This window comes from Fusarium mangiferae (assembly GCF_900044065.1).
Source record: "Fusarium mangiferae strain MRC7560 genome assembly, contig: FMAN_scaffold023, whole genome shotgun sequence".
NCBI classification, from domain to species: Eukaryota; Fungi; Ascomycota; class Sordariomycetes; order Hypocreales; family Nectriaceae; genus Fusarium; species Fusarium mangiferae.
In genome coordinates this window covers 112,672-137,992 of record NW_024573943.1, presented here as the reverse complement: position 1 = coordinate 137,992, position 25,321 = coordinate 112,672, and the positions used below count along the sequence as shown (strand labels likewise).

The 25,321-nt window shown below is 48.5% G+C and overlaps 11 protein-coding genes across 11 annotated transcripts; 8 read left to right on the top strand and 3 right to left on the bottom strand.

The window, feature by feature from the left end:
* Nucleotides 1-182: 182 nt before the first annotated feature.
* Nucleotides 183-1,752, top strand: FMAN_05143 (uncharacterized protein; the record flags this gene model as incomplete). Its single annotated transcript, XM_041825693.1, has 7 exons — nt 183-335; nt 394-432; nt 485-574; nt 626-1,266; nt 1,338-1,419; nt 1,468-1,514; nt 1,566-1,752. The coding sequence occupies 7 exons, from the start codon at nt 183-185 to the stop codon at nt 1,750-1,752; spliced, it is 1,239 nt and encodes a 412-aa protein (XP_041691048.1).
* Nucleotides 1,753-2,669: 917 nt separating this feature from the next.
* On the top strand, nt 2,670-4,609 carry FMAN_05142 (uncharacterized protein; the record flags this gene model as incomplete). The annotated part of the gene is made up of 7 exons (XM_041825692.1): nt 2,670-3,004; nt 3,055-3,205; nt 3,261-3,503; nt 3,553-3,739; nt 3,793-3,897; nt 3,951-4,313; nt 4,371-4,609. The coding sequence occupies 7 exons, from the start codon at nt 2,670-2,672 to the stop codon at nt 4,607-4,609; spliced, it is 1,623 nt and encodes a 540-aa protein (XP_041691047.1).
* A 482-nt stretch (nt 4,610-5,091) lies between these two features.
* FMAN_05141 (uncharacterized protein) lies at nt 5,092-6,021 on the top strand (the record flags this gene model as incomplete). Its single annotated transcript, XM_041825691.1, has 3 exons — nt 5,092-5,130; nt 5,192-5,444; nt 5,501-6,021. The coding sequence occupies 3 exons, from the start codon at nt 5,092-5,094 to the stop codon at nt 6,019-6,021; spliced, it is 813 nt and encodes a 270-aa protein (XP_041691046.1).
* A 123-nt stretch (nt 6,022-6,144) lies between these two features.
* Nucleotides 6,145-7,706, bottom strand: FMAN_05140 (putative D-lactate dehydrogenase (cytochrome); the record flags this gene model as incomplete). Its single annotated transcript, XM_041825690.1, has 2 exons — nt 6,145-6,213; nt 6,264-7,706. The coding sequence occupies 2 exons, from the start codon at nt 7,704-7,706 to the stop codon at nt 6,145-6,147; spliced, it is 1,512 nt and encodes a 503-aa protein (XP_041691045.1).
* A 1,425-nt stretch (nt 7,707-9,131) lies between these two features.
* FMAN_05139 (uncharacterized protein) lies at nt 9,132-10,453 on the bottom strand (the record flags this gene model as incomplete). The annotated part of the gene is made up of 4 exons (XM_041825688.1): nt 9,132-9,185; nt 9,244-9,416; nt 9,476-9,629; nt 9,674-10,453. The coding sequence occupies 4 exons, from the start codon at nt 10,451-10,453 to the stop codon at nt 9,132-9,134; spliced, it is 1,161 nt and encodes a 386-aa protein (XP_041691044.1).
* Nucleotides 10,454-11,203: 750 nt separating this feature from the next.
* On the top strand, nt 11,204-12,808 carry FMAN_05138 (uncharacterized protein; the record flags this gene model as incomplete). Its single annotated transcript, XM_041825687.1, has 4 exons — nt 11,204-11,678; nt 11,731-11,881; nt 11,931-12,586; nt 12,636-12,808. The coding sequence occupies 4 exons, from the start codon at nt 11,204-11,206 to the stop codon at nt 12,806-12,808; spliced, it is 1,455 nt and encodes a 484-aa protein (XP_041691043.1).
* Nucleotides 12,809-13,384: 576 nt separating this feature from the next.
* Nucleotides 13,385-14,053, bottom strand: FMAN_05137 (uncharacterized protein; the record flags this gene model as incomplete). Its single annotated transcript, XM_041825686.1, has 2 exons — nt 13,385-13,590; nt 13,639-14,053. 2 exons carry the CDS (start codon nt 14,051-14,053, stop codon nt 13,385-13,387), a joined length of 621 nt encoding a protein of 206 aa, XP_041691042.1.
* Nucleotides 14,054-14,803: 750 nt separating this feature from the next.
* FMAN_05136 (uncharacterized protein) lies at nt 14,804-17,277 on the top strand (the record flags this gene model as incomplete). The annotated part of the gene is made up of 11 exons (XM_041825685.1): nt 14,804-14,856; nt 14,945-14,958; nt 15,022-15,067; nt 15,121-15,209; nt 15,261-15,377; nt 15,426-15,487; nt 15,539-16,024; nt 16,077-16,350; nt 16,406-16,578; nt 16,636-16,822; nt 16,871-17,277. The coding sequence occupies 11 exons, from the start codon at nt 14,804-14,806 to the stop codon at nt 17,275-17,277; spliced, it is 1,908 nt and encodes a 635-aa protein (XP_041691041.1).
* Nucleotides 17,278-17,837: 560 nt separating this feature from the next.
* FMAN_05135 (uncharacterized protein) lies at nt 17,838-18,705 on the top strand (the record flags this gene model as incomplete). Its single annotated transcript, XM_041825684.1, has 5 exons — nt 17,838-17,999; nt 18,052-18,117; nt 18,169-18,294; nt 18,364-18,516; nt 18,571-18,705. 5 exons carry the CDS (start codon nt 17,838-17,840, stop codon nt 18,703-18,705), a joined length of 642 nt encoding a protein of 213 aa, XP_041691040.1.
* A 1,153-nt stretch (nt 18,706-19,858) lies between these two features.
* FMAN_05134 (uncharacterized protein) lies at nt 19,859-21,828 on the top strand (the record flags this gene model as incomplete). The annotated part of the gene is made up of 7 exons (XM_041825683.1): nt 19,859-19,926; nt 19,980-20,133; nt 20,202-20,230; nt 20,282-21,248; nt 21,300-21,470; nt 21,518-21,562; nt 21,613-21,828. The coding sequence occupies 7 exons, from the start codon at nt 19,859-19,861 to the stop codon at nt 21,826-21,828; spliced, it is 1,650 nt and encodes a 549-aa protein (XP_041691039.1).
* Nucleotides 21,829-22,157: 329 nt separating this feature from the next.
* FMAN_05133 (uncharacterized protein) lies at nt 22,158-24,776 on the top strand (the record flags this gene model as incomplete). Its single annotated transcript, XM_041825682.1, has 1 exon — nt 22,158-24,776. One exon carries the CDS (start codon nt 22,158-22,160, stop codon nt 24,774-24,776), a length of 2,619 nt encoding a protein of 872 aa, XP_041691038.1.
* Nucleotides 24,777-25,321: the final 545 nt, after the last annotated feature.

Below are 25,321 nucleotides of genomic sequence, written 5' to 3'. Positions count from 1 at the left end.
CGGCCAATGTGGCTACAATGTTAGAACAAAACTCGGGGTTGGCACTCCGTGTCTCTCTGTATTCGCCTAGACAAGTCTAATCGGATTGTTTCCTATCAACTTAAAAGCATGCGTGGCGTATACCCTTGACCCTTCTTTTCACAATAGCTCTACCCGATACTAGCATTCTAACATCCCTCAAAATGTTCTCCTCATTTCGAAAGGGGCCCGATGACCCCATGTACTTTCTCAAGCTGGCAGCCGACCAGGATACGTCACCAGATAAGGTTGATCTTGGTGTTGGTATCTACAGAAACGAAAGTGGTCTCTACAGTCAGCTCGGCTCTGTCGCAAAGGTATGCACGACACAATGGACTGATAAGGATGAGCACTGACTAGCGTTTGGTACTCTAGGCAAAGGTAGTCTTGGCTGAGAGCGATCCTGGTCACGACGTGAGTTTGATTCCTCTACATATTTGTCCCGTCGCATCTAATTCGAGGATAGTATGAGATCACAATAGGAAACCAGCGGTTCTTGAACCATGCTGCCCGCCTCTTGTTCGGACAAGACTGCGAGCTCCTACAGTCTAGCAGAGTAATTCACCACCCTCTGGCGTACTGACAATCACTCGCTAACAGGCCCCAGATCGCCTCAGCTCAGACCATCTCTGGTACGGGCGCCTGTCACGTCGCTGCTCTAGCCTTGAGCCAATCCATCTCTCCTCATCCGAAAGTATACGTCGGTACCCCTACCTGGGGTAACTACAAGCCAATGTTCGAGCTCGTCGGCCTTGAAGTGATCGAATACCCATACTTCGACTTCCAGACGCGAACCATCGACTTCTCCTCCATCATCTCAGCAGCGCTGAATGCACCCCCTCGAAGCGTCTTCATCCTACAAGCTTGTTGTCACAACCCTACAGGCGCCGACCCTACAAGAGAACAATGGCAGGAACTTGGTGCGGTGCTGGCACAGAACTCCCACTTTGTCCTTTTTGACATTGCGTATCACGGACTGGGCAATGGCCTCGATGAGGATGCTTATGCAATCAGGCATTTCGCTACCTTGGGCCTAGACATGTTTGTATGCCAGTCATTCTCTAAGAACTTTGCTTTATATGGCGAGAGATGCGGTGCCTTGCATGCTGTATGTTCGAGTCGCGACATAGCGGCTGTTGTGCAAGATCGACTTCGATGCTTAATACGGTGGGAGTTCTCATCTGCACCGGCTTATGGCAGTCGCTTGGTCACTATTGTATTGGACTCGGATGACCTAACTGCAGACTGGTGAGTACTTACCTAGCGATACGTCTCAAACGGGGATATGTATATGCTAACTGGAGATGCTCACGCCTTAGGGTCGAAGAGCTGTCCGAGATACAGCACCGACTAAAGGCTCTCCGGAAACAACTGCATCACAGATTGACTCAAGTGTTAAAGGTAGGCCAACGCCACATTCGAAGTAGGTCAACAACTGACTTGTAGCAGACACCGGGAAATTGGGACCATATTTTGCGAGAGAATGGACTCTTCTCGTAAGCCGAACCTATGATCAAACGTTGAGGACCTGTGCTAATTCGAAGCAGATACCTCAGCCTCAATCCTAAACAGTGCCAGAAATTCATCGACCAACATCATATCTATCTTCCACCGAATGGTAGAATCAACATCTCAGGTCTCAGCCAGAGCAATATCAGCAGAGTCGCTGATTCCTTAGATCAGATTATACGTGAGGAGTCCGGGCAGGACATCCAGACAAGGGCAGCTCTTTAGTTGTTTCAGGCCGAGACAGGGGCAACCAAAGGGGAGCATTAGTGTACTGCTATGACTCTATTCATCTATTAAAAGACTATCTTGCAAGACTATAAGTTTTAATTTGCATCTGTACATTAGTTCAAGCCTTTCGCTGTAATAACTGACATATATTTTGTCTAAGATATTGCGTCTGAGGGCCATTGGCAGTTGCATCATGTATCTAGTTCCCGCTATCCCAGTCTAATACCCATGCAGAGGCAGAGTGTCCAAGGATATTTCTAGTAAGAGATACTGCATTCCTAGGAGGATTCTATCTCTTCTATCTCTAGTATAGTAGTCAATCCGATTACTCCAGCTCCGAGAACGACATACACTGGGTGGCTGCTGATGGATGCTCGTGTGATAACAAGAGACTCCAGTAGGCACCTAGGTATTCAACTGCTGGTTCGATACTCTGATAGCGTTCTGTGGGCTAGAAACCCTCCGTGCTGCAGACGATCAAAAGTCAACCGGCCCAACGGATCGGTGAGCACTCTCCGAGGTCTCGGCACAAGGTAACGCTCTTATCTCCCCAGATTTATTATTGTGGGGTAATAATCTTCTAGTTCATTCTTGCCACAAGTGTCGAATGATGTCGAGACTCTTGTTTGTGTTGTCTGACTCGATCCCATCCCTGACTTAGAGTCATTTTTGGATAGCGTTGTGGGGTATCATGGAGTAAAAATGATCATGGGGCAAGATAGCCTAACAAGCCAGTCCCCTCCCTCGGTGAGCAGGACCGAGGCCATGATAAGGTTTAGTGGCAGGTACTAGGATACAATGGGGTTGGCCTAGAACCGAATCTTTATTGATAAAGACCGACATGTCGAACACATCAACAGCGTTCACTAACCACCAACTCCACAACTGACAGACACTACAAGGCCTATTTCACAATGAGAGAATCAATTGAGAAAGAAGAAATCAACAACCTCGGTGTGGTTGAATCCCAAACGCAGGGCGAAATGACTCAGCCTAACGAACTGCGAAGGGACTTCAAGCCACACCAGGTCTTCATGTTCTCCATCGCTTGTGCAATTGGCACGGGACTTGTGATCGGTACAGGTAGTGCTCTATCCAGAGGCGGGCCTGGCAGTCTCTTGATCGCGTACATCCTCATAGGAATCACGGTGTTCTTCGTCATGACTGCCATTGGAGAGATGGCCACTTTTCTCCCCATGAATAAGGGGTTTGGAGGTTATGCAACGCGCATGGTCGATCCAGCTCTCGGGTACGACGCTCTCTCTCTCCTCATGCAACGTCCGAACTGACATGGTGTAGTTTCGCAACTGGCTGGAACTACTTCTTCAAATACATCATAGCCACTCCGACAAACCTCACGGCTGCTGGGCTGGTGATTCAATACTGGAGACCAGATCTCAACGTGGCCATATGGATCACCATTTTCGGCGTCGCAATTGTAACTGTCAACGTAAGCAGCCTAAAGGCCTAAGCCAGTTTATACACTGTATCTAACAAGGATGTAGATTCTTCATGTCAACAGCTTCGGCGAGACCGAGTTCTGGCTTGGCTTTGCCAAAGTTCTCATCATGACGACTCTGATTATTACCACTTTCGTGGTTGCCATGGGCGGCGGTCCAAACCACGATCGATCCGGCTTTCGATACTGGCAAAACCCTGGAGCGTTTGCCGAGTATCTTCTTGAGGGGCCCAAGGGACGATTTCTCGGTTTCTGGGCCTGCTGCTGCCAAGCGTGCTTTGGCTTCACGGTATGTGGACTTACAATCTCGCGTGGAACTTTAGTGACAAGATGAATAGGGCACTGAAGTCGTAGGCATGACTTTCGGCGAGACCCCAAACCCACGGAAGAACGTCCCTCGAGCTGTCAAGCAGACTTTTTGGAGAATCGCCTGTTTCTACATCCTTGGCGTCTTGGTACTTGGCATGGCCGTTCCCTACGACAACGAGCAACTTATTGGCGCGACTAAGCAAAAGACGAGTGGAGGTAAGCTTCTTACATGGTATCGATTGCTCAGTTGGTTGACTTGCTCTCGCTAGCCGCTTCACCGTTCGTCGTTGCAGTGACTCTGGGCGGTGTCCCCATCTTCGCCGACATTATCAACGGGTGCCTTTTGGTATTCACTCTAAGTGCCGCAAGCTCAGGTATGCCACGCCGTCACTCCCCTACCTCCATGTACCTGTACTAATGTTAGCAGACATCTATTGCGCTTCTCGATCCCTCTACGGTCTCGCCAAAGATGGCCAGGCGCCTCGACTCTTTGCCAAAGCCCGCGAAAACGGCAACCCGATATTCGCTGTCGGTATATCGTCGTTATTCATCTGCCTGGGATACATGAACGCCAGCAAATCCTCTTCTACAGTCTTTGGCTACTTTGTCAGCCTTGTGACGGTTTTTGCTGTTCTCAATTGGGTCGCTATCCTGATTTCTCACATACATTTCCGCCAAGCTTTAAAGGCGCAGGGAATCGCCGGAGCTGATCTGCCCTATGTTGGGTTCCTACAGCCATACGGCTCGTACTTTTCACTGTTGATCTCACTTCTGGTTATTGTCTTCAATGGTAAGAACCCCCCAGTCTATCAGGATATAAGATCTATCGCTAACTGAGATACTATAGGTTATGATGCTTTTATCCCACATTTTAAGCCCGAGGTTTTCGTTCTCAAGTATCTCGGTACCGTCATTTTCGTTTTCAACTTCGTTTGGTGGAAGGTTTCGAAGAAGACTACTTGGTGGTCCGCTTCAGATGTCGACCTCAGCACAGGAAGACGAGAGTGGGAAGAAACGGAGAGGCCGGAGGAAGTTCACTGGGAGGGCGGATTGTGGAAGAATGTTCTTAGCAAGTTCAAGCGTTAGAAGCCACTATTAGTCATTGATATACGACATTCAAAATCTATTTCTTTATCTGAACACTATGCCTTGGTAGCATTTGTCGAAATTAGGCCTTTGGCGATAAGATCGTCTCGGTCAGCGTCTCTACCAGTTTGGTATGGCCTAAATTCTGCGGATGCCAGGGTGAGGCTTGGGCCCCGCATTAATCATCTGCCCACTGTGGGGGAGATTGCCGAGGGCCGCATCCAGTTCTCGGGCAGTGGCCCCGAGCTGCAAAGTGGTCCCCGCATCTCGTTCGGAGACCGCGAGCCTAGCAGACCGAGCGACCAGCTACATAAAACAAGGGCAGCTAGCCCGCCCGTATTCAGTTGGCCTTTGCAGTACAGATTTCTTACAATCCACGCCCTACAATACTAAAATGCTCGCCTGTCGGAACTCGCTCAAAGAAAGGGTCGCCAATGGGCAGCTCTGCAAGGTATGGATGCATCCCCAGACGCTGTCTTACCATGGCCCTCTGCTGGGGCATGGAAATATGTGTCTTCCACGTTCTTCAAAGGTACTCTTGATTAGCACGTCCAGCGCAGTGCTGATACCATCAACCTTCAGGCCCTTGGTGTACGACTCGTCACAAACCCCCAGGTAGTACAACTAGCCAAGAACGCAAAATTCGATAGCCTCTTTATCGATCTGGAACACTCAACACTGTCTCTCGACGACGCCGGCAAGCTATGTAGCGCTGGTCTTGCTCTCGGCATAACGCCATTTGTACGGGTGCCACATCAATGCGGCAATGGATTCGTCCAGAAAGTCCTCGACGCAGGTGCCATGGGGATAATATTTCCTCATGTACAGAACGAAGGTCCATAAAATTTCATCGAAATATCTTTCTGTTATACTAACATACCCTCCATCCAGATGAAGCAAAGGCAGCTGTGGCCATATCGAAATATCCCCCTCAAGGCTGTCGCTCAATCACCGGCCTACTGCCCGCCTTCTCCCTCAAGCCCTACCCTCAAGCCGATGTGATCCGGGAGACCAACGAGCACGCGTCGACAGTTTTCGTCATGATAGAAAACGAGTGTGCGGTCCAGAAGGTAGAAGAGATTGCAGCCGTGAACGGAGTCGACGTTGTGCTCGTTGGGTCCAACGACTTGGCCATCGAGCTCGGTGCCCCTGCTGATTTTCGCAGCGACAGATTTCGCCAGGCTTTGATGCGCGTGAGCGAAGCGTGCAGGAAGTATGGAAAGGTCATGGGTCTTGCCGGTATCTATGATACGCCGGATATTCAAGATTGGGCTATGAACACATTGGGTGTCCGGTTTATGCTATGCCAGCAGGACTCAGGATTGATTGCGGGTGCTGCAGCGAAATGTTTGGCTGCTGTAGAAATAGTTGAGAATGCCCCTTCGTCAAAGTCGATGAATGGGTCATCCTAGGTAGTGCATCCCTATATTTCCATCTCGCATTTTAAAGCCTCTAACTTCCCTTGCTCCTTATCTTCTTTTCCATCTCCAGCGTTTCATTCTCTGTTCCCGTGAACGAGTAAAACTCCTTCTGACCTATGCCACCTGCATACGTATCACCTTATCACAATTCAATATGCATAATGGGTCAAATGCATTCTTCATCTGCGGCCTCAAGTTAGCCTCGTATAACACTGGAGGGCCAAAAGACTTACCGATCGCATTGCATCAACAGCTTCTTTTCCCAGCTCCTTCTCCAGATAGTCCCTCTTCTCAAGTCCGATGCCATGTTCGCCCGTCGCTGTACCTTTCATCTCGATGGCTTTATCAACCATTCGGTGAACGACCTCTTCGGCGATATGACGCTTCTCCTCGGGGAAGAGCAGCAGGGTATGGAAGTTCCCGTCACCAACGTGCCCAACAATTGAGCCGAGTAAGCCCGACTTTTCGATATCGTCTTTGGCAAACTCGATGATGTCAGGGAGCCTACTGAGAGGTACAGCCCCGTCAGTAGTCCAGACTTTGTCGGTTGGTGATTTTCTCATGGCCAGCATACTCCAGAGGGCATTCTTCCGCGCGGACCATAATTCATTCCGCTCAGTCTCGTCGGATGCGAATATGTAGGCGGTGCCGTGATTCTGTTTCGTGATACTACCGACTTGCTTGGCGAGGTGTTGTACGATGAGCTCATCACTCCCGGTAAACTTGAAGAACAGGGTTGGCTCTTCTTTCCATTCCAATCTCGTTAACGCTGAGTCGTTGATGCTCTTCATTTGTACTTCATCAAGAATCTCAACAGCCGCAACCTGGATGCCATTAGATAGCACCTCTCGAACTGCAGATGCTGCGTCTCGTAGTGTTGGAAATGTGCATACGGCCACGGCCTCACATGGTGGCTTGACTGCCAGTTTTAGTGTAGCTTCCGTGACAAGGCCAAGGGTTCCTTCACTGCCGATAAAGGTCTTGGTCAGATCATAACCTGCACTCGACTTTCTGGCGCGTTGGCGAGTCTCGATGATTGTTCCGTCCGCAAGTACGACGGTTAGTGACAGGACCCAGTCTTTCATGGTTCCGTATGCAGCTGCGTTTGTCCCAGAGCATCCTGTACCAACCATGCCTCCAATCATGGCGCCAGGACCAGGGTCTGGGGGGAAGAATAGGCCATGAGCTGCTAGCCCTTCGTTCAGGTCCATCCATCCAATGCCGGGTTGCACAACACAGTCGAGATCATACTTGTTGAGCTCTACTATATTGTTCATTCGACCAAAGTCAATACATATGCCCTGTAGATGAGGTATGTACTGGCCTTCGATCGACGTCCCTCCCGAGTATGGCGTGACAGGAAGCCGACGTTGGAAGCATACTTTCATAAGCTCTGAAACCTGTTCTGTAGTCTCAGGATAGAGGATGACTTGTGAAAGGATCGCTGACTCTTCAGTCCAGGCGTAAGACTGATAGTCAGAGCCCGAATGGGTAACCAGATCGGCACGTTCTGTTGAGACGTTCTCGGGACCCAAGATAGCGGGGAATTCTTTACAAGCATCTTGAATATTTGTTGCTGACAAGTCATGCTGAATCTCAGGGGTGTCAAACAATGACTGTGTAGATGCTAGTTGCCGTGTCGTTGGCTGGCTGCTGACACTCAGCGCTCCAGCCATGCCGACTGTTAATGCCGCCAACCCAAGTGCGTATAGCCCTGGTTGAAGTTAGTCACTGGTCTGTCAATGTAATAGGGGCTTGCATCTACTACTTGTCTGCCATTGAGTTGATCCCGAAGTTTGTGTTTTTAGTGTGTTTGAAACTGAGCGACAGCACTGAGCTAGTAATCGGGTCCGGGAAGGCGTTGGTCGTGGCCCAGCATATAGTACACGCCGTAAAGATTTGTGCAGACCCGACATATTAACTTTGGTAGACCACAGCGAGTCTTGAAAAAAAGTAAAAGACGATTGAAGTATAAGAAACAGATGGGCAATTGATCGCAATTAATTATCATCGTTCTCTTCTCTGCCTACTCCAATTTCCCATCGGCCATCCATTTTCCAGGTGGCTTCGGGGATGGTGCCATCGGCTGTGGATTGTAAGTCATACTATCAGCATTCGGCTATGGACAGTACCATTCCCGAGAAACCAATTTCCATTCTTGGAGTAGCAGGCCAGACTATTAGTTCTAGCCAAATCCCTTCAGCCCATGCTATGGCAAATCATGGGTAAGTGAACGAACCATGGATCCCCGCACTTGCTCAAGACACCAATCTCTTGATAGTATGCCAAGAATATGAGGTTTTTGCGTCTTAAGTTCTCTCTGTTGATTTAATCTCTCAGCCACAAGCCTCAACTGCAAATAGCACATCTAGCTCACAACTTAGACATTATACCGCAATGACTTTATTGATCCAAAGGCTCAGTACTCGCTATGCCTAGATCTGCTAGAAAGTACATGGCTTGATACTGAAATGAATCTGGATGCGGGAACTCCATGTCGTCACTTGACTGAACACCCGAGAAGACGCCACTTGCCAGGTATGTTGGCCAAAACCCACCTCCCTCAAATCCCGAGCTTTGGCCAAACGCAAAGTTATTGTCTTCAACACCTGTCGTATCATGCGTGGTTTGGTCAGCTGGCGGAGTGCTTCTCTGGATGTCAAGGACTTGATCCTCACTGCTATTCCTCATCTCTGTACCTAGTCCGCCGCCCTCTGCGTCGCCGCCATTTGAGTTCGTAGGCTGTATGTGTGCTTCTTCCGTGTCTGTAGGGGGCGGACAATTCAGAATATCCATAAAGAAGTTCTTGATCCATCTGGCTAGGATATACACTGACTCAAATTGCTTCAATGCAAGCAGTCCAGGTCGGATCTTTACAAAGATCTGGTCACTTTTTGGCGCTGATGTTTTGACATCAACTGCAAGAGCCATCATTGCAGAGAATAGCGCAGAAGCACTGGGACTTTTGTAAGCCCCCTGTTGTAAAAGCTCTCGGAGAAACTTACTATATCATGGGAAAGTGCTCCGGTGTCCAAAAGAGCAACGAGTTCTCTACGAGACTCAAGATTTGTTCTGCCGCGTCAAGCACTGGCTTGACCTCTTTAGATGCGCAGCACTGTCTTTGTAGCCTCTGGCTGAGGTTTATCAAATAGTAACTAATGAAATCAGCTTCATGCTTCGCGAATAATAGCGTGATACACACTGATAGCAAACTTTCAGTGTTAGACTTAGATGATGGTTACCGTTGGAGAAGTTCAAGCCCGGAGACGACTCGTACCAGGCTTGTAGCGTCGACTGAATATCTCTCATGGCTTCATGGATAACATGAGCTTCTTTACAGAGAGATAGACGGGAAGGCGAGCAGTGGGAGAAGTATAGTCGAGCCACTATTCTGTTAGTATTGCCCATGGCAAGCAATCAGGCTTGGGGGCACGGAAGATCTTACTAGCTTTACTCAGCTTGACCTGGGATATGACATACTGCACAGTCTCCGGAGCTTCCTCCGCAAAGTCTTCCTCGACAAGTTCTTCGACATCATGATCTTGGTCGTTGATTACCATCGGCGTCCCGGTAGAGATGGCGATCTGACGATCACGGACCTAACCTTTTAGTTGAGACTTCCTATCACCAGAGAGATACTCACATAAAGACACCACCAGATGCGCTTCCAATGCGACCTTTCCTCAGGTGACATCTTACTATTCCTTGTGCTCCTATGATAACCTGTGCATTGCGCGGATCGTATCGCAGCTGCAAGCCACCAGTGGCAATCACGATAAGCCGTGGGACTTCCGAACCAATAGTGAAGTAGGTACGACGACAGTATCATGTGTGTTCGACTTGATTCCCGATCTGCGTCGAAGGCTGCGCTTGCTTTGTTGTACAGAGTATTGCTGGCATCCCACTGAGTGCTGTACCCCTTGAGGTGCATTACCTCAGGATCACAATGCAAAGATGCCACGAAAAGGACACTTCGGAGTAGGGTACCAGATGATGTCCCGTCGTCGAGAGATGCAAGGAAGTACGTCTTTCCAAGGATTGGACAAAAAGCGTGAAACTTTTCGAAGTAGACCTTGATGAGACGATCCACTAACTCTGGTGATGGGAGATCCGACAGGGTCGTCTTTTCACGAGGCAAGGATGACCGACTGCAGACACTCTCTCTCCTCTTATCACGGGTTACACTCTGAACTGTCTCGTTACACTCGCCAATTGGGCGGTGAACGCTATTGTGGCCGGGCGTGTAACCTCGCATGACATAGGAAGCGTACCAGCTTTCTCCAACGACGCTTGGTTGGGTATTAGGACTCGCATGTTGATCAGAGACAGTCGAAGGCCTTGTGGTGGCCGACTGCCCGGATGGTTGCATTGAAGCGCTGTTGTGTTCTCCTTCTGTCTGAGAGTCCTCAGTGACTAAGGCCATACATTCATCGTCGTTGCTCGGGGCAAAGCTGGGGCTGTTGGAGCTGCGGTGAGATTCCACTTCTGGCAATAGCGTGTATCTCCCATCAGGGCCTCTATAGGACGATAATCAGTCCTACTTCACTACATAGCGATAGCGTCCTATCTTCAACACTAACATTAGATGAGTGCACACTGCTCATGATGGCCGCTCTTCTTGCAAGCTGAGCACGGTACACCAATAACAGATCCATCACACTTTGTTCTTCGCCGATTGCAACGTCCACACGCCGTGCCTCTCTTCCTGCCATAGTTGGACGTTCTCCTGGTACGCTGTGAAGAGATCCCTTGGTCCATTGCGCCCAATCGTGATGCGTAGATACTCATAACACTTCAAGAGCTGCATCCCTACTCTTCCCCGCCTGGAGCAATCCGGGGCGTGCCACAACAGTGGGCCTGGAGCAAAGGAAGCAGTCTACCCCGCAGAAGCACCACGCTAAATCCTCAAGCTTAACCAACCAACCTGTTTGTTTGCACGGAGATGATCGCGGGAATTACCATAGCCGATGGTCATCCCCGTCATCGGTTGTGGTTAGCCTTGTAGATCCCCCATCCTTCACGTTTCCCTTCTCAAAGCAGAAAGCTATCAAACGAGACATGGATCATTGGCGATCTTGGCCCGAAATGCATATGTATAAAAGTGACCCCAGACTTCCCCGGATTTGATACCTGCATGAGCTCACTTCGCTAGTAGCACTTCTTCACTACAGCAATGGCCAACACTACAACGATTCGCCCCGAGATTGACATCTCTCACGAGGAAAAGCATGAGCTAGAACAAATTGAGACGAAGGATAATGTCCAGTCCGATCACGACACGAAATTCGAGAAGCGCGTTCTTCGAAAGATTGATACTCGACTTCTACCTATCCTCGGATGCCTCTACACAATCGCGCTCGTCGACCGATCCAATATTGCGGTGGCTCGCATCTCCGGCATGGATGAGGACCTGGACCTCGCTGTCGGTAATCGAGTCTCTATCGTCTTGATGGTCTTCTTCATCGGGTACATTCTCTTTGAGATCCCCAGCAATGCCTTTATTCACAAACTTGGCGCGGCGAACTGGCTTGCCTTTCTAGCCTTTGCGTGGGGCTTGGTGTCGCTTGGCATTGGCTTCTTGAACAACTGGGCTGGTCTCGCTGTGCTGAGGGCCCTTCTCGGTGTTTTCGAGGCTGGATTCTTCCCAGGTAGCTATGTCGACCCTCATCCCAAATAGCCATGGCACTGATAATGAGAAAGGCTGTGTTTACCTTGTGTCTTCATGGTACAAGCGCTACGAGGTCCAAAAGCGAATGGCAGGCTTCTTCTTGACTGCTTCTGCGCTATCAGCATTCGCCAACATCCTCGCATATGGCCTCATCCAGATCTCCAAGACTCATCGCTACAAAGGGTAGGTCTGCCTGTCCATTTAGTGACGGTCTAGAAGCTGATTGTTGTAGATGGCGTTGGATCTTCATTGTCGAGGGTGCTCTCACAGTAGTAGCAGGCATCGGCTCATGGTTCATCATCGTCGACTTTCCGGACTCGGATAAAAACACATTCCTCACTCCCGAAGAAAGGGCCTTCGTCAAAGAACGCCTCGCCGAGGACCGCGGCCCTGAAGAACGAGAAAAAGTGACCATCAAGATCATTGGCCAGACAGCTGCGGACTGGAAGCCCTGGGCCTATTCACTTATGTACATGGCTGGTGCCGTTGGAGTCTATGCCTTCTTGTTCTTCCTGCCTATCATCCTACGCGGTGGTCTTGGATACTCACTTGAGCTTTCATTCATTCTGAGTACACCGCCAGCGTTATTTGCTGTCGTCGAAGCAATGAGTATCTCGTGGCTTGCTGATAAGACGAGGCTGCGAGGTCCGTTCGTCATCTTCCAAGGCCTGATTGGAATCATCGGGCTATGCATGACTGGTTTCCTCGATTCACCAACACCTCGCTATGTCGGCACATTTCTTGGTGTCGCTGGCGCTAATGGCTTGGTTGTGACGACTCTTGCGTGGCAGGCCAACAACATTGTCGGTGATGCTCGACGTGCCGTATCCACTGGCTTCCTCATCAGTATGAGTGGTGTTGGTGGGATTTACTCTAGCATGGTATTCCGTAAGTCGGCAACCCTTCCCTTGACATATCGCATCTGACAACAGTGCAGGGCAACAAGACGCACCAAACTACATTCCTGGACTCATCGCTGTCATGGCCATCAACGTGACAGCGGTTGTGGTCGCCGCGCTAACAATGCTTATGCTCCGCCATAATAACAGACAGGCGGGTAAGGGGAAATGCTTATGCGAAGGTCGCGAAGGATTCAGATATACATTGTAGAGTTCTTGTTACTCTAATTGACAGTCATGACTCGCTGCAGTCTTCGAAATGCTCTGCGTGATCCAAGTTGCTGTCGGTATCAGAGACAGGGCAGGCATCGTCGCCGTCCATCCCACCCATCCCTGGGTGTTCACTCTCTGGAACTACTGCAAACTTTCCCACCAGATGAAGAGCTTTTCCCAGTCTTGTGCCAGCCTGAGAACAGTACTTCATATCTTCCCTTTTCATCCGGCGCAAATTATCCTGCTCTTTCTGATCTAATTCGGCACGCTGTTTCGCTATCTCTTCTTGTGCCTCTTCCAGACGTAGCTGAATGAATTGCTTGTTCTGCGCAAGCTCTGTGAGTGTTGACTGAGTTTCCAAATTGAGTTTCGCGATCGCTTGAATATACGTATTGTCCCCTAGAGCCCTGGTAAGGTCTTCGGCATCGGCAAGAAACTGTTGAAGTCCTATTGAACTGGTGCGGACGCGATGGACTGCTGTATGTCTGATTTGTGCAACTGAATGCAATAATTTCTTGAGTGAATTTTTGCTTCCTTGGCGCTTTAAGTTTCCCTTATTTCCGAGCAGCTCTGCCTACTGGCTAAGCTCAACTGCTTTAGGACAGTCCCAGTGGCGATCTTGCATAATACTCGAAAGTTCTCTTAATCCATACTCGTAACAGGCAGCTTCCAGGACCTTTTGAAGTTTCTCCATAAGAAGATGCTCCGTAGGGAACGGCAGATAGACTGGGAACGACAATGGTATTCCAGCAATGTCGCACGCAGTGCCGTCACTGACATCTGGCCAGCCTCAGATACTATTGATTAACTTGAGTGGACGAGACATACCCTGTAGCGGCTTCATATCTTCTTCCGTGTGACCGGTCTGCCTACTGTTGTCTGAGTTGCTTAGTTCATCACCTTCAAGCGCGACTTGCTCAGTCCTAGTGGCCTCTGCTTCAACGTGCGTGTTGACAGCCGTTTGGACAAACGAAGGCTGAGATAGGTCGGGAAAGCGTTGACTAGCAATTGCCGCTGACTCATAAACCTTGTCCGAAAGTAGCTTCAACACTATCTCAGCGACAGCGTTATAGCCGTGATCAGTAACGATTTGTTGCACTGGGTTCCCCGCCAGTAAGTTGTTGTTAATCGATGTCTCTACAACCCCACGTTTTCGTATTTTAGCGTACTTCCCGACGAAAACATGCTTTGTCGCTTGATAGATCAGTCGCTCATCCAGTTGCGTACCAATAACTGAACCCATGTTGGGCCGTCCAGGAAGTCGAACCTCTACTCGTGAAGCAGAACAGTCGGTAGACAGAACAGAGAATGTAATTAGGTAGAATCCCCAGATTTATAAAATTAGAAGAAGTATTGACGTTGTAAGGGACGGTTAAGTTCCTGCTAAATATACGCTTGAGACAAGCGGGGAATTTGTCATGGTAGGCCTCCCAAGACAAAAAATGCCTATACGCTGAATGGCTAGGTATCTACCACGTCATAGATGGTGTAGAGCGTCAAAATATATTGATACTTGATAACCGGTTTGTGCTAGTCTTGGTATTGATTTTACGGCTTGTTATGTTTTCTTGGCATAATCGATAAGAATTGTCTCAAACAGCATGAATTTGCGCTCCCAGCATTGCACGAGCAATTGGGATAGAGACAGTCAATAGGAAGATGGACTTAAGCGTACTCAGTATTGTTGACGTGAACATTCTTTCCCTGTTTTGTCATAGCCTAGCAACCTATTGGCCATTATATAAACAGTAAAACAGCTGCCCAGGTACAGGGTAAGACGCGATTTCATCGGACTCCGGGTATATAATAGTCCGACAGCTTTCCGCATTCGTACTAAGAGTAGCTTGCTTCGACTGGTCTGCTGAAAGGACTTTTGCTTCCGACGACCTTATCCGAGACGTGACATATACATGACATTTAATCAGCTTACACCGCAGATGATGAACAACAGAGGTTAAGCAAAGAAACAACGATTGACAATATAGACGTTGGAATGAACACGCAATCCACGCCTCCACCGTCGGGGAAGCGAAACAAGACTGTCGCGTAAGTACTCCGTAGTACTCACTCCATTAACCAATTCTACCTAGCCAACAACTGGGAAGCAACCGCTAACACTCAAAAACCTCAAAAGATGCTTACAATGTCGTGAGCGCAAAGTTCGTTGCTCAGGGACTTGCCCTTGCGCGAATTGCACGCGACGCTCAACAGACTGCGTGTTTGAGCAGGAAGATCGCAAGGTTGTCGTGTCGGAAAAGTAAGTGGCTTCTCCCAGCGTTGCAAACGTAGCTGTGCTAAGACTGATCATAGCTTGCTTAATGATCTGAAGCGCAAGGCAGAGGATTGGGATGAGGCGCAGAAACAGAAAAAGAACAAAACATCCACAGATACGAGGACAAGTAAGAGGCTTCTTCTGTTGGATGTGATAATGCCTGACAATCTTGGTGTAGACGCACCGGCTACTGAGCCTGCCCCAAGACCGAGTGCTGACGATGGTCTACCACAAATGACCAATCCTCTGCTGACGCCCTCGTCCAAGTTTGTCGTAGACCACCAAGGCAGGAAACGTACGTTATGTCTAGATCTCAGCCAATCTCAAGGACTAACTGGCATAGGATTTCTTGGTCCTTCGTCCACGTGGGCATACAGCCATCATGTAATGGGCATGATCAGAGAAGTACTCTCATCAAAACAAAACACTGTCTGCTTAATGCTAACGGAGTTCTAGTATGTGGGCCATGAACTCTCACCTGAAGTCCCACTAAATCACGATGGTGTTGCTTTCAACATCGAGCTACCGAGCATGAAGCAGACTGATCTTGCTGTCAACATCGAAGGCCTGCCTTCGCTGGACTATGCCCTTTACCTCACCAACACGGTCAAGTTTCACATCGTCCAAACTTACCACCTATTTGACGAGCAAAAGTTCATGCCAGCTCTCCATTCACTATACAACGATGGTCCACCGCTGGTGACTGCTGGGAACAGGATGTGGTATGTCCAGTACTTCCTCATCATGGCTCTGGGCAAGGGACTACTCACCCGTGGTATGTCCAAGGCTGGCTCGCCGGGAAATGAGTATTTCATGAAAGCCATGGAGCTATTCCCAGATACATATGGACTGTACATAGATCCCATCTTGTCTATCGAGGTGTGCTGCGGGCTTGCTTTATATCTCCAAGCTGTTGATCACCGCAACAGTGCTTACGTCTATGTTAGTTACCTCCGCCCCCCGATTACAGACCATACTGATTAGTGTTTTGTAGCTTGGAATGGGTCTTCGGATAGCACTCAGTCAAGGTCTACACCGCGATATTGCTGGAGACTCCGTAGATGATCCTGAGGTAAGGCGATATCGCAATGCATGGTGGACACTCTACATCCTCGATCGCAAATTCTCGTCCTTGATGGGCGCCCCAAGTTCTATTCAAGACAGCGATATTTCGGTGCCGATCCCAGGAGATCAGACGACTCCTCGAAGATCAAGCTCATTAGAGATGCATATTAAGCTATCAAGGCTAAAGACCAAAGTCCTCAACAGTCTGTAGCATTAGCCGTTGATCATGTCGCAACAAAGAGCTGACGAAGTGGCTAGCTATATACGGTATCGATGGGAAATTAGATGTTTCGTTTCCGAAAAATACCATGAGCATATTGAGGGAACTTGCTGCACTTGGAGTTGAGCTAAACTCGGCGCCCGATCTGAAGCTGGACAACCAAAGCCCACTATCTCGTGTCTCTGCAACCCTGAACCTGTGCTATCACCAGGCAAGTCATGGTATACGCCTTTCACTCAGCATGTATTCCAACTAACAGCTAAACCAGTGCATCGTCCTTGCTACAAGGCCACTTCTCATGTGTATTCTTCGAGACAAGCTGGAGAAGAGCAGACATGATAATAATGCCAACGCTGAGATTGCTGAGCCTGTCAAGGCTTTGGTTAGAACCTGTTACGACTCAGCTCACAAATCACTACGTATCTTGACTACACTCCAGTCGCAGGATCTACTAGGTATGCCTGTGACTTGTACAGTTACGAAGACAAGCTAACGTTTCGAAGAACTCTTTCTCCCCTTCGATCTCGACCACGCGTTCTCAGCTGGCTTTGTCCTGGCACTCATCTCAGCCATCCAGCCCTTCCCGGACGCAGCGAGCGAATCCTCATTCGAGTTGACAAGAAACATCCTTGACGCTCTAATCGCAGGCGGGAACCTACCTGCACGGTTTCGGCGCCAGGAACTTGAGCGTCTCCATGATATGTTGCACCTGATTGAACAGCGAGATATCGTGCCTCTGCTCCAAGGTCAAGCAGACATTCCTGTTCTTGGAGAGCAGGGGATATCACCCAACCAAATACTCAATGTTGCTAGTTTACTGGATGGACATACGAACCTTGGTGCTGATCTCGATGATGTTAATGGCTGGCTATGGGAGGTCACTGGTTTTGAGGGCCTCCATCCCGTTTAAGCATGTCTAGCGAGAGTTGATGTGATTTGTAAGGTGTTTTGAGTAAATTGATCTTTCCCTGTATGTATCCCTGGCACCCTCAGCCCACAAGCAGGCATGCAAGGAATATTGCTCTTGGCGGTTCGTATCTCAGTTCTTATCGCGTGGAGAGCCCGTCTACTCTTCACGATAGGGCGTGCTTGACATCCGGGCGTGGGCACAGCCTCTGTGCTGTGCTTATGTGCCCGCCTTTACCAAGTTTACATTAATAAGCTACATGTTTGTATTGTTAACAAAGTCCACAGTCACCTCGTATAAAGTTACTGAATTCAGTAGGGCTTGTGGGTACTTTGGCGTCTTCTTAAGTAGCCGATAGGCCAGGATGTGAAACGAGATCTGACATACTTGTAATTGGTCCAATGTCTAGGATCCACAGGCGACTGAATTTGGTCCTTTTGTACGGACGATATCTTGACTGGCGGTTGTAGTCACTTGGAGGACGGAGGCCCGACCCTTTGAAATTGACAGAGCTCGTCTTGCCTTACTCTTTTCTTAAAAGAAACTCGTCAAACGATAAAAAAATGTCGAAGCCGACCGTCACACTTATTCCATGGGACCCCAACGCCCCTGAACACGTGAAGCGCATGGTCGAGCAGCGCATAATTTGTGGCTGGCAAGCGTCAATTGTCCCAACTGGGTGGAAAGACGGACACATCAATGGGACGAAATGCCTCTACTGGATTGTTAGTCCTATAGAACCGCTCTATTGTGTTGCCATTCTAAGTCTCTCTTCAGATATTTCCGGTGGACGAACCGCAGCGTGAGAAATACCTCGAGATGCATACCAAGGCTTATCCTAAGGTAGGTTCAGTACATGAAGCCAATTCCAACATTTCAACTCATGCTTTGTAGGAGACAGAGGAACTCCTCGACACAAGCAAGACGCTACTCGGAAAACCGCGCATTCCAACCGACGCAAAATTCCTTCCCATTGGGCACGTCGCTCTCGACACTCATATCTCAGACTATGCAGAAAAGGTCGAACTAGACTTCCCCAAATCTGGTGCATACTAGGTCAAGAGTCTTTACGTATCTTACACACTTCAGGGCCTGGGTATCGGCGGAGCTGCTATGAATATCGCTGAACGCATGGCCATCGAGGAGCCTCTTAACGCTATGCATCTGCTATTAGACACGGTGCACCACGAAGACCAGGCAGATGAGGACTTTGCTGTTGCCAACTATGGAGGAGCCTTCAAGGTAAGTGCCTGTTGTCAACTAGTCATTCATACAAAAGGCTAATTATTGATCTAGATTCCCACCCAGGCTTGGTATGAGAGACGGGGATACAGGTTAATTGGTGTAGCCGAGAACGTATACCAATATCCAGACACAAATGGGAAAATTTGGCCGTGTAGAACAGTTTTCTTACAGAAGGATATTGTTTAGAATAGCAATATGATCTTTTGCCTATTGCTCAGCCAGTCTTGCCAGTCCTCTGAGAATGACGGTAGAGATGAGTGGATACCGGAATATCTTTTAAATTCTTCATCTCGTGGTCTAGACCTTTTTCGTTGCGGTAGAAGTCAATGCTAGGTCGAATTTGTCGATGTTTGCATCACCATCATTTCAAAGATTAAGCTCACTCAGTCGCGACCTGCTGTACATTATCATTTACGAAAAGATATGTTCGCAGACACTTGTATATTCCTATTCTCGAACTCAAGATCCAAAATGAGGCTAACTCTGCCCCTCGCTTTCATCTTCTCTTCTATCACGAATATAGTATTCGGCTCAGCTTGCATCTTTGAAGTTAGGGCTAAACTGTGCCCGCCTCGAAGCTATCTAGATACGTTATTTATGATCAAGACTGATAGCTAAGACCCCGCATCAGCCCCACCTGCCGCTTCCCTAGCTCTACATGTCGCCGGCTGTCCTCCCTTACATCAAATCTTATCGACCCTTCCTCACTTTCCCCCCTCCCTGCTCTCAAAGATCAGAGGTCGATCACCGGTTGGTGGCGTAGAGTAGTCTGAGTATGCTGTCATTTCGCTCGACCTGGCACCCGTTGCTGCTCTATGGACTGTTTGGGTAGTCTCTGGGTGTTGGCCAGGCGTTGTAGTCTCGAAGGAGTTTGTACTATTTCCTTCGAAGGCTGTCCAAGATGGCGAGTAAAAGGTCGTGTATGATAGAGGATTAGGATTTGATTGTTCTCGGATTGTCGTTATTTGAGTTGTAGCTGGGCTGGGATCCATTGTGAGATTGGGCTGAACTCAGCAAAAGGTCTTGGTGTCTGGTCAGTCGGAAAGCTCTTGAGTAGTGTTGCCCTTCAAATAATGACGGGAAGGCTGGAGAGGCAGTGCTTGGTGAGGGGTTTGCGTCCTGCAGAGTGTGCGCTAATGAGATGTGTTGTCGTGGCTGTGTTAGGTGTCCCACAGCCACCAAATGTTTTCAACCCCCCTGTAATGTTACGTTCTTCAATGTGACATCATCTCAGGTCTCACTGAGATATCCGAGGATTTGGTTTTTCTCGCAACGACAGGAGGCCTGGAGGGACCAACCTCAGCGACAGATTTGGGATATCGTCGTTTCGATTGCAAAAATGAACTCGCAGAGACCAAGTAAAGTCGATGACAGTCTCTCAGAAAATGATGTTGAGTCCTCAACACTGTGAGTCCTATCAATACTAAATCGGTTCATGCAAAAGGCTTATGGGCTAAAAGCTTCTCGTCTCTTGAGGTTGAAGGCAATATGGCAGAGATGGGGAGATACTTTTCGAAGAAGAACGGCGTTCGGGTCATCACAGGACTGGGACATCAGAAAAGAGGTACTGAAGATATGGTTCTGGGGGACCAGAACTTTGGAGATTTCCAAGAAGTAAGTGATATCGCGACAAGTTATCCTAATGATAGAACTAATACTGGGTTAATTCTAACTATCGATAGCTGTGCAAGCGAAGTGCGGTTCTTGTCTGGTGAGTCTTGTAATTAGCCAGCATGTCCTCTTTGCCTAATTGAAAGTGCAGCTTCGTTAACAGATTTATCATGAAGCCTGGAATCTCGGATATTCCAAAGGATAAGAAACGTCTGAGAGTCTCGAGGTTGATGTTCCGATCGCTCATGACCGCCTTCGACGCTTCTCCGTGCTTTGTATCATCTATGATCAGCGGAGATATATTGACAGGGTTAGGAACTCGATTAGTATGTGGGCAGAATGAAAACCAAGCCCTGTCTTTTTGGTACACACTCCCTGTGCGTACTGCAACCCCATGCTTTGATGAAGAGGGAACGCATGCGCTCAGTGTCGTTGGAAGTAATCAGTTGGATCCTAATGGTTATCTACACTTGGCGGATATCAAGCACGATATCCGCCCTTCCAAAATTGGCGTGTACTCTTGGCATGATGGTTTATTCTCTAGAACAGTGATTGTTGACTTTCAAGACGGTCGACTACATGCAATTGCGGATGAGCCTTACAGAAAGATCAAAGAGATGATCGGACGAACTACTGACCATGGACCATTGGACTCGCATATCGCCCTGCTTTCGAGTTCTGCAAGATGGTGGAATCATGCGCTTACACAGCTGAAAAGGCAGTTGGCCCATTTTGTGCGTATCGTTGAGCGCAACAAGGGCGCAGTAGTTGACTTGTCACAGGAACCGAAACTACTCGAAGACAATGCGCAACAGCTCACATCGCCGAGTATCGACTTTGAATACAGTGTCCGACACTTGGCGATAAAAAAGTCTCTACACTCTACGATGTCTCATCTTCAGAGATATAAGACTGAACTTGGAGCTATTGAAGAGATAGTAGCTGATTTGCAAGTGGTATCCAAGAAGCTCTATTCAATCAAGGAGTTGGCATTGTCAAGAGAAGAACCCAACTCAGAAGCCGTCGATGAGAATATCGCTTTCATTAGAAAGAATATTTCTGGTGCAAGGGCGTTTTTGTTCGAACTTGAGGTAAAGACAGAGGCAATCATGGGCCTTGTAAGCTTAAAGTATCTTTTACGACGAAAACATTGCTGATTTACTCGGAAGCTGTCAGACGTTGTCAAGTCTCGGAATGATATGCTGATGGTGAACAACGGCAGCATGGTCCGAAAGCTGCTCAAATCAGCTAGGAAGCAAAGCAAAGCATCTCAGACTATGATGAGGGAGTCCCAGAGGATGGCGTCGGATATGAGAAAAGACAGTGTTTCTATGAAGACAGTATGTATCGCTCAAACTGCGTAGTATCTCCAACTTACTTTACTCAGATTGCCCTGCTGACTATGGCATTTCTTCCCGCGACGTCCATTGCGGTAAGTTTAAGTCATCCCCTACGGTGAATGAATGCCATCTAAATAACTAGGCAATACTATCTATGCCATTCTTCAGTGAGCAAAAGTGGTTCAATAACCCAGCCAAAGCGTGGCTTTGGGCAGTATTGACGGTTCCTGCGACGATAGCGTCTGTTTGCATCTATTTGTTTCTAACCAGGAAGGAAGTTAGATCTACTAGGAGTGCTCTAGTCAATGATGAGGAGGATGATATGGAGAGTGTTGACTTTGTACTTGATGACTTGTAAGTACAAGGACTTTGCAGCCATTGTTGCTGGGAGAAAGTAAGTATGAGCAGAATGTATTATTGTTTGCGCCCCGTGCGTCTGCCTCGCATGTCTGCCTCGCAGTGCTTTTCAACCCCCTGGCTGAGCCACTGACGTAAACAGCTGATAAGGGTGGTGTAGATGCCCAATCAGCAAGCCATGCGGGTGGCTGTGCTGTTGGGCGTCCTCATCAACAACACAGCACTTTTGACCGCTCTACAATGAACAAAATAATATCCACGTCGGCTGAGGCATCTGTAACTTTACTGTATCCTTTTGTTCTCACCGGAAACCACATCGAGTATTTCAACATGACCTCCTCGCCAGACGGCCTCCTGCTGCCTCCAGTGCCAGATCAGGCTCCAGCCCAAGAGCAAGCTGCAGCGTCGTTTCGCCAATCAAAGATCTGCATTTGCGTCGATGTATCTGGCAGCACGTATGGACCTGCACTCACGGCTGAAATAAAGGCAGTCAAGCAAGTGTGCTCTCTCATACCCCAGAGCATGTACGAAAACATAACCATCATTCCCTGGAATGACGCATCGGAGCGACCGCGGTCACTCTCGCAAATCCATACCTTGGAATCTGGAGGTGGAACTGATCCAAATGTTCTTCTGGAGGACCCAGAGTGCAGACTTCTTCTACAGGAAGCAGACTTTTGGTTTCTCATGACAGACGGCGAGATAGACCAGAGCGTGGTTCGTCAGTTTGCGCGAAATCTCACCGACTACGGAATGCACGGCAAAGCTTGCATAGTCTCTGTCTTTGGTGAGAAGTTGATGAAACCAAGCCACTGCAATATCACTGTCGGGCTGTCCGTCTTCGCCGTCAGCCCCCACGTAGTGTTTATGTATACCGACATAGACACCAGCAAGACTACTCTGCTATCCACCAAAGGATGCTTCTCGAATCTGTTGCCTGCGGGAAAAAGAAATCCAACTTTGGACTATGACACCAACTGGTCCGACCTACCTTTTGTTTCCTACGAAAACCTCACCCGAATTTCTGTTCCCAGAGCTCAGAAGGTTGAGAAGGACGAGCTTATTCTCCACGGAAACACTCGCGTCAACATCAACAATCTCGTATCTCGCGAGACGATTGATGAAGACCTAATGCGCCAGATCATGCTCAATGAGGATAATATCAAGACCATCGCACTGACCGCCAAGATTAGGGGAGAGTCTGATAAACTGACCAAGTGGCTGGATAAGGTCGATGCCAAGATCGAACAAGACAGTATAAGTGAGGCCTTTGGTCACAAAGACTCCCAGCTTCTAAAAGATACTATAGCAGAGATAGGAGAAGCGAATGAGACTCAAGTATCCCTAGATGACTACGGAGCAATGGGATATGGTGCCCAAAACGCATATGCCTTCGAACCTTACCCAGCTCACATTTCATTTCCCCACGCCTACCATCAGGAGTTTAAAAAAAGCTCTACTAGAATGAGAGCCCTTACAGAGCCGAACACTCGTTTAGCTGCACCGGAGAACATCGGTGGCTACGAATTTGAACACCTTCATTCTCTTACGCCTTCAAATGACCCTTGGACACGAAGCATTCTGCTCCCCAAAGGCCTTAGCCAAACGACACAGCCCGATAAGCTGTCTTCCATTCCACAAACGAATGAAAAGCCACAGAGCTATGAACCTTTCACAGAAACAACCACCGGCAACCAAGGCGACCACCTAAACCTTGCCATTGCAGGGTTTCTGAAACCAACTCAGGCCAGGGACCAGCATATTTTAGACTGTCCTAAGTGCGGTAGAGCAAGAGCCGTTATGACACTTCTCCTCAAAGCACCTGACCAGTCGATGGCTACCAAGAACTTTCCATCTGTCAACAGCACGTCAAAACTTGTCTACCCACTGACTATGGGTAACTATCCTGAGACGGACATTATATCCGACACAATTGCATGTGATAAGTGTGCCGTGGCTATGGTTGGAACCAAGAAGGCAGCGCACAAAGAGACTCTTGTGGTTGCTCTGCCCCTCGTGTCTTACAGCAAGAACCGAGATGCCTGGCTACAAACGGTAAACATCGCTACTAGTAGACGGTTCCATCGTTCAGACCTTGCCCAGGTATTTCTCAGTATCATCTTTACCAAGATCGAGCGCCTTCTATCAGAATCCTCCAAGGTTCCCAATCTTCACAATGCTTTGAACTGGCAGGCAACCATGATCCAGTCCGAAGTTGTACTTCAAGCAGAGAACTTTCCTCATGTTTGTCAGCTTGGAGTCGGTCTTATGAACGAAGTTATCTTACGTACCTACCGGGATTGCCTTGTACACGACAAGTTCCCACTGCTGCTAAGCTATCCTCTTGATGGCTTCATTGTTACTAATGCGGCATTGTCCAACTCGAAATACAGCGGCGCCCTATCGCAGCCTAAGCGAAAGTCTGTCGTTCTGCTGCGCTTCCTATATCACCTCCTTGAGAACTGTTGCGCCTACGAACAGGAGAACGGCCCTCTTCAGCTACACGCTGCCAAAACACTTATACTGCTGATGGACGATCCCAGCGGCCCACGGTCATTATTCAAGTGGAGGTCTCTAAGGGCCTTCTCTTTCCGGTTTGACAGTCTTCAAGATCTGCAAAAGTACTTATCAAACCACGCTGTCATGGACCGGTATCGCCTGTCTCTCACGGCAGCAGATCTTCTGGATACGCCACTCCTCACAGCTACAGGATTGGCCGATTTCAGGAGACTCGGTCCACTGTTCAGTTGGATTGAAAGGGAGGCCGGTAACGCAATCGCGGTATTCGTTCACTATCTCATGCGTCTTGATACAACACCGTGTTTGCCAAGTATTCTATTCCAGAGATTGAGAGAGAGGGAGGAAGTCAAAGAAGCATTGGCAGACCCTGGGTCATTGAGTGCGAGAGCAGTGGAGAGGCTGATAAAGCCTTTGACAGTTCTGCAATAAAACTGCTCAAACCAGATGGGTACGTTTACCTTCAATTGTGTATCTGGCGGTGAACTTACAGCAAGACCATTTTTTATTTGGCACTGGGAGATGAATGGAATATCCTTTATTTCATTCCAGCACGAGTTTTCTGCAATATGCTGCCATAAATCTAAAGGACAGAGCCATCCTCTAGTTAAGTAGAGTTCGTTGCATTTGCCATTTGCTACAGGGATCAAACTGACGAGTAACAGATAAGGGGCAAGGCAGTCACACTACAACTGTGGCCTGGCCACTCAAGATCAGAACACCTTAGTGTTAAGTCCTTGGGCTCCTCTCATACCCGACAAAGAAGAGAGCACTTATATACTATACTTAGAAGCCGTTATTAAATATTATGATAACAATAAATAATCAAAAGTAAACAATTATTTAACCCAGTTCAAACTACCACTTCTTCACTGATACCGCTGGTCCGTCTTTCACCATAACCCTATAGGGCCTATCCAGTTTGAGAACCTCCTCCGCGGACACTTCTTGTGGCCGTACTCACGCTTCCACTTCGT